The sequence below is a fragment of the Lycium ferocissimum genome, chromosome 11 (genome assembly GCF_029784015.1).
Source record: "Lycium ferocissimum isolate CSIRO_LF1 chromosome 11, AGI_CSIRO_Lferr_CH_V1, whole genome shotgun sequence".
Lineage (NCBI taxonomy): Eukaryota > Viridiplantae > Streptophyta > Magnoliopsida > Solanales > Solanaceae > Lycium > Lycium ferocissimum.
The window spans coordinates 42709172-42716385 of record NC_081352.1 but is presented as its reverse complement, the minus strand read 5'-3'; the positions used below and the strand labels follow the sequence as shown (position 1 = coordinate 42716385).

General features: G+C 36.3%; 1 protein-coding gene across 1 annotated transcript; it reads left to right on the top strand.

The window, feature by feature from the left end:
- The first annotated feature begins 1954 nt into the window (after positions 1–1954).
- Positions 1955–3859, top strand: LOC132038365 (uncharacterized). Its single transcript, XM_059429041.1, has 5 exons — positions 1955–2131; positions 2243–2955; positions 3023–3122; positions 3250–3295; positions 3408–3859. The coding sequence occupies exons 1-5, from the start codon at positions 1955–1957 to the stop codon at positions 3857–3859; spliced, it is 1488 nt and encodes a 495-aa protein (XP_059285024.1).
- Positions 3860–7214: the final 3355 nt, after the last annotated feature.

The window sequence follows — 7214 nt, the reverse complement described above, 5'->3', positions numbered from 1 at the left end:
AGACGTTATTACCATACAAAACAACAAAGATGAAGGATGGCAAAATGTGGACAAAAGAAGAGGGAAAAGCAATTGTACCAATGAGATACAATAGGGACAAACACAACACAATAACAATAGGAGCAAGGGAACATATCTGAATCATGAAAAACTCAATATGACACAAGGAAACAAGAGTGAAGAGACTAATTCTTTCAGTATCTTACAAGAGGCTGGAAATGAAGAAATGGACTCAACTGAAAGCCTCACTGAAATCATTATAACTCAACATGCCACCTAAATTCATCAACCACTAGGAAGAAGCACTAGATGGAAGCTCAAAACGGAAAAGAGGAAGATGAGACCAAAAAGTAACTACCAGGTCTTAATGTTAGAAAATCTAAAAAAAGAACCACTGGCAATACCAACAAGTCCGACAGTGAACTTCAAAGTGAAATGATTAGCTTGGTTATTAAGGACCCAAAGGGCACTAAGATTACAAACAACAAAAGGAAGAAGTTGAACAAAGAAGTCACCATTCCAGAGAATGTTACACTGCAAGGAGTCAGGAGATAGCAATGGAGATGTCATAAGAATGGGAACAGGCCAAAATCTCAAAATGGACTCCACTCAACATGAAGCAAATTGCACAGAATAAGGCATTGATCAAGATGGACAACAGAAATGAGGATATAGATTGCGGGCCACAAAATAGAAGAAGTCACCAGGATTTGGTCTACAATAACAACCACGAGCCACCTGATAAACTTCCAACAATAGAAGAATCAAGAGAGGATTATGATGAGGTTTTTCATGAAATAGAGTCCATGGACACAGATTTAACTTTATTCAACAAAAGTGAAGAGATCAACTATCACTCGGATGATGAACTCACCAGAGGCAATAACACCATTAATTACCATGGAATTGGTAACTTTGAGGTTACATCAGTTCAACAAACCATCACCTACTTCAACAACCTTTCTCTAAGAAACTATCAGAACCCTGGAGGGAGCTTTAATCAGGAGCACAAGATGACAGAAGATAACAAAGGAGATCAAAAAGTGCGCACCCCTAAATGTGTCCAATGATTGATACACTATCATGGAATATTAGGGGGATAGGCTCAAAGTTCAACAGCAATTCCAGATTCTTTGATCTGCTTAGAAGAACCATTGATAGATAATAGGAAAATGGACAAGTACAAAAGGAAATTAGGAATGAATAAAGGCTTTTATAACTACTTAAATAAGTTTGGATATTTTGGACAGTTGAAGTTGATGTCTCTATAATCCAAGATGAAGATCAACATGTTCTTATCAGTGCATCTCATCTCAACAAACCTCTAATCTTTGTTGTTTATGCCAAATGCATTGAGGAAGAAAGAAGGGAACTATGGGAAGATCTATGGGAAGATCTTAAAAACATGGCTAACTATATTGATGGAGCTTAGGATGCTATTGGTGATTTTAATATCATCTCTTCCCGTGGTGAGAAACAAGGAGGCAGAAGCTATAGAATGGAAGAGAGCCTTGACTTCATAGAGTGCCTCAATAAATGCGGGCTTGAAGATGCATGTTATACAAGTTCTACCTTTACATAGTGTGATAACAGAGATCCACCTGCTACTATTTGGAAGAGGCTTGATAGACTGGTCTACAATGCCACATGGTTTGACTCCATATCCAACACTTCAGTGATTCACCTCTCAAGAGCATGCTCTGATCATGCTCCTCTACTGGTCAAAATGAAAAATGACACAATTGCTTATGTCAAATACTTCAAGTTTCTTAATTTCTGGACAGACCATCCTGAGTTCCTTACTATAGCCCATGAAAGTTGAGAAGAGAGTGTCTATGGTAACCCTCTGTACACCATCCATCAGAAGATCAAGAGAGTTTGTAAAACACTTAGCAACTGGTCAAGACAAACTTTTGGAGACATCTATGAGGTCCCCAAAAGTTTAGAGGCTGAAATGAGAATTCTTGAAGATAACTGTGTGAATGACAACTCTCCTGAGACCATAAGTGAATTATCTAAATGCATGGCTGAATTCGCCAGATACTTGAAGATTCAAGATCAAATTCTGAGACAAAAAGCTAGAACCAGATGGTTTGAAGAAGGAGATGCCAACACAGCCTACCTCCACAGTGTAATAAAAGAAAGAAGAAGAAGATTGAACATCACTAAGATCATGGATGAACAGAACCAGTGACTTGAAGGCAATGATAGTATTTCTGAAGCTGCCATTAGATACTTTCAGAGTATGCTCACTCAAGATGCCCACACCTCTAACTTTGATGCACTTGATTATATTGAGAGGTGCATTACCGAGGAAGACAACAACATGCTTATTGCCATTCCAACCATGCAAGAAATCAGAGATAATGTGTTTTCCATTGATAAAGATAGCGCCCCAGGCCCTGATGGCCTAAGTGGATGTTTCTACCAAACAACCTGGAGCATCATTTGTAATGACCTTCATAGAGTTATTGAAGCTTTTTTCCAGGGGGCTAAACTTCCTAAACTTTTCACCCATACCTGTTTATTCATGATCCCTAAAATTGACCACCCCCAGAAATTCTCAAACCTTAGACCTATTAGCCTCTGCAATGTTTCCAGTACACTTATCTCTAAGATCCTCAATAATAGAATTGCTACTATCCTCCCCAAGATCATATCTAAAAATCAGTCTGGGTTTATTAAAGGGAGGGCCATTACTGAGAATATTTTGCTGGCTCAGGAAATTATCAATGACATTAATAAACCTTCTAGAGGAGGAAATGTTGTCATAAAGCTAGATATGGCTAAAGCTTATGACAGGGTATATTGGAACTTCTTATGTATGGCTCTGAAGAAGTTTGGTTTCTCCGATTGGTGGAAACATCTCGTTCAAAATTTCATCTCAAATATATGGTATTTTGTTATAGTCAATGGAGGTAGACATGGTTTCTTTGAATCCAGGAGATGTTTGAGGTAAGGGGATCCCATCTCCCCATCCCTGTTCATTATCAGTGCTGAATTACTCTAAAAAATACTGAAGAACCTCCATGAAAGAAGAGGATACCAAGGGTTTTATACGAGCATTAATGGTCCAAGAATCAATCACCTTTGCAGATGATACAATTCTATTCTGCATGGTGGTGAGAAGAATTTGGATATAATCTTAAAAACTCTTGCTACTTATGAAGAAGTATCTGCCCAACTCATCAATAAAGATAAGAGTTGTTTCACAGTTGCTAATAACACTAAAGCTGTCACTATTAACAGGCTCAAGGCTATTACATGTATGAATCATCAACACTTCCCCCATCAAGTACCTTCGGTGCCCTCTCATCGCAGGCAAGAAGAAGATTTCTCACTATTCTAATATTGTCAACAATATCATCAATAGAATTAAGGATGGCATACAAAATTCTTATCCACAGGAGGAAGAGCTATTTTGATTAGAGATGTGCTACTAGCCTTACCAATCTATCTTCTTGCTGCTACAAACCCTCCTACGGGTACTATTGAGGTCATTAGAAAGTATGTAGCAAGGATCTTCTGGTCAGGACAAGATACAGAGGGTAAGCATAATTGGGTTTCATGGACCAATCTTTGCTACCCCTATGCTGAAGGAGGACCCAATTTCAAAAGTCTCTCAGATATTTGTCATGCTTTCCAAACAAAGCAATGGTGGGCTCTAAGAACTTCTGACTCTCTTTGGAAGAAATTTATGGAAGCTAAATTCTATAACAATTTACATCCTACTATGGCTCAATGGAGTAGAAGGCAATCCCAAAGCTGGAAAACTCTCTGCAATATCAAAGAAGAAGTGGACAACATTATTATATGGAACATAGGAGGAGAAGAGGTGGCCTTCTGGTATGACAACTAGTCAAAACTAGGCCCTCTATACCTCCTTCTCCCTGACAGAGCTCTCAACAACCAAATACAGGTCAAGGATGTGTATATCAATGGTGTATGGAACTGGAATATGCCATCATCCTGATGATGGTACTAAAGAGAAGATCATTGTTCTCAATATCAAGTTGGACAGGAATAAGAAAGATAAGGCCATCTGGATTCATACAACTTCTGGTCATTTCACAGTCAGCTCAGCATGGGACACCTTTAGACAAAGGAAGAACATGGAAAATTTTACTCGCAATATTTGGCATAAAGATATTCCCTTTAAGGTCTCTTTCCTCACCTGGAGAGCTTTAAGGAATAGGCTATCTACTGAAGAAAGAGTTGCTAGATTTGGAATTGAAGTCAACATTGTATGCCATTGCTGCAGTGCCAACAACATGAATCCCATCATTGAGGACACAGATCATCTGTTCTGCTATGCCAAAAAATTCTGGACGTAAGGCCCTCTAGGAATAGACTACAATATCAACAATATCAAGAGGAATCTGCTAGCTTGGTAGAATTTCAGGACAAACAATCCCACTGCCAAATTTATCACTAGAATTCTTCCTCTCATCATTTATTGAGAATTATGGAAATCTAGATGTAGCAAAAAATTTGAAAACATAAGGCCATCTTTTTATAGAACCAAAACTAACATCCTCCCATCTCTTTTGCAGATCTTAAATAGAAAATTTGGAAGAGCTAAGCTGGGAGAAGCAGCTTCTAATGGTGTTCTGCAAATGGATACAAGCTAGCTGTTGGAGAAACAGATTCTCTCCTCATCACCAAATGCATCAGAGGGAGTGGAAAGTATCCTGGAAGATCCTCAACATTATAGAAGAAATCCAAGAGCTAATTGAAGAGCATGGATTTGAAATATTACATTGCTTCAGAGAGGCCAACAGCCCGGCTGATAAACTAGCAAGTTTGAGCCACAACTCAAATCCAATCCATGTCTTCAGCTCCTTTGTAGCATTGCCTAATCAAGTTAAGGGTCTTGTTAACATGGACAAATGGAATTTACCTTCATTTGGGATCAAAAAAGCCAAACCAGCCCACATCATGTATGATCTTCCTAAAGTTTTGTACATTTAGTTTTCTTTTCAACCTCAATAGTCTCTTCTCAATGATCATGTGCAAGGTTTAGGATGCCAAACTCTTAATTGTAACTTTTTGCACATCAATGATCAATGGAGAGACAAAGTTTAACCAAAAAAAAACTAGATTATTAGTTAATTATGTATATTAGTGCTGGTTAGTTGATGTATTGGACCCTATATATACATTCCATTGTACTCCCTCCGATCCATTTTACTTGTCATGTTTGATTTTTGCACATCCCTCGAGAAAATATTAATTAAAAGGCTAAATACCTCGAGAAATGTGTCTCCTAGACACTCCGTGTTGACATGGAAATTGTGTGTTCTGCACTTTATATTTGGCTCGTGAATTGCTTAAATTAGGCATATTTCTGTTTTTTCCCCAAAATATTTTCAACATATTAGTGGTTTTTACATTTCCACATACGGGCCCCACAATTACCTTCTTCCTCCTTTTTCTCAGATCCTTTCTAGCCTTCATCCATTGGACCTTTCCTTCATTTTTGCAAGGCAGCATTTCCCTCATAATTAGATTATTACTCTATCATAAATAATCAAGTAAACCAAAAACAAAACTTAATTGAAACATAATTACACAAATAAATTTTCGGAAGAGATTTTCAATATACATATCGCCAAAATCAAATTCAGTACTCAACAAATTGGCATTTTTAAAACATCTCACCTGGCAGTACTCAACACATGAATATTTTCTCTTTCAATTTCGGGACATGGGAACTCGGTGTATCGCATTGGGTCTTTTACTAGTGGATGATTAGCACGTTTATGGTGAAATCGTTGAAATGATGGCTAGTGATGTCGAAATAAAGATTGGAGGGAGAAAGTATATCTATTAGTCCTTTTTTTCTTTTTTCTTTTTTTCTTTTTTCTTTTCTTTTTCTATAATGTGTGTCAATTTAAAAAAAAAAATGACAAGTGTCTCTAATTCATTTGTTTCTTGACACATCAGCGGCGAGTGACTTTCACACAAATGATTTCACCGCGACACATTTGTCTAGGAGACACATTTTCTTTAAGTTGAAGTGTTTATGCAGTCCCTTTAGTTAAGTTTAAATGTATAAGCTACAATGTCTCTCAAGTGTGAGGGACTATCTAGTTACCCTTATTCCCCTTTATTCTTTGATTTTAATTCAATATTACTCTCACTTTCATTATATTATTAATCTCTCTCCGCATTTATTAGAGTTAGAGTAAAGGTGAAAAAAAAAAATTATTAATGATATCCTTTTTTTTTTTTTTTTTGACAAGTATCTATGGCCAGTGGCCACCAGCCACCATTGCTATTTGCCTGTTTTGTGAGATTTTTGCATTTTTTCCAACAGCTTCTCTCTTCAAAATTTATTTAAGAAAAGGCTTATTTATTAAAATTACTCCCTATATTCACTTTTACTTGTAACGTTTTGACCTTTTACGGTGTTTAAGAAAATAATGATTTTACCACAATACCCTATTAAATGGTGTATAATTGTATTGGAGTTGGGAAAATGATTTGAAATGAGTAATAAATGCTAAGGGTAAAGCATGATTTTTTTTTTGTCTTGCCTTGATATGTGAAAATTGACAAGTAAAAATGAAAATCTATAAAAGGAATAGTGGACAAGTAAAAGTAGACGGAGGGAGTAACTAAAATCATACGGTAAGGCTTATTAAACCATCTTTATTACTTCTGTCATGTAGAGCTTGTTTGGATTGACTTATTTTAGGTGAATTTAAACCAAAATAGATTTTAAGTATTTTTGTAGTATTTGGGTAAAATAAAAAATTATTTTTAAATACTTGTTTTTTAACAGAAATAAGCTAAAAATCATAAGTTAGGATTCTTACGCTTCTAAGCCATAAGTTATAAACCATCCAAACGGGCTCGTAGCCTCTTCACCTATCTAAATCAGTTACAAGACAACACTGCCTCCGGTTCAAAAAGAGTGTCTTAGCCTTTATTTTTTGGTTAAAAGAAAGTGTCCATTTACAAAATCAACATAGAATTTACGTTATTTTTTTGGATTTGCCTTTATTAAGTGTTAAGTGATCAAATTGCATTACTTATTTAATTAGGGGTAGTTTCGTAGTTTCTTAAAGGGTGTATCAATAGCTAAGTAGAGTAGTAGGCACTCTTTTTGAACCGGAATGAGTAATACCTAAAAGAGTAACTTATTTCCTGTTTTCCCGTTATTTTCCCCTCAACTATTGTATCGAATATTTAAAAAACGTTTCTTTTAC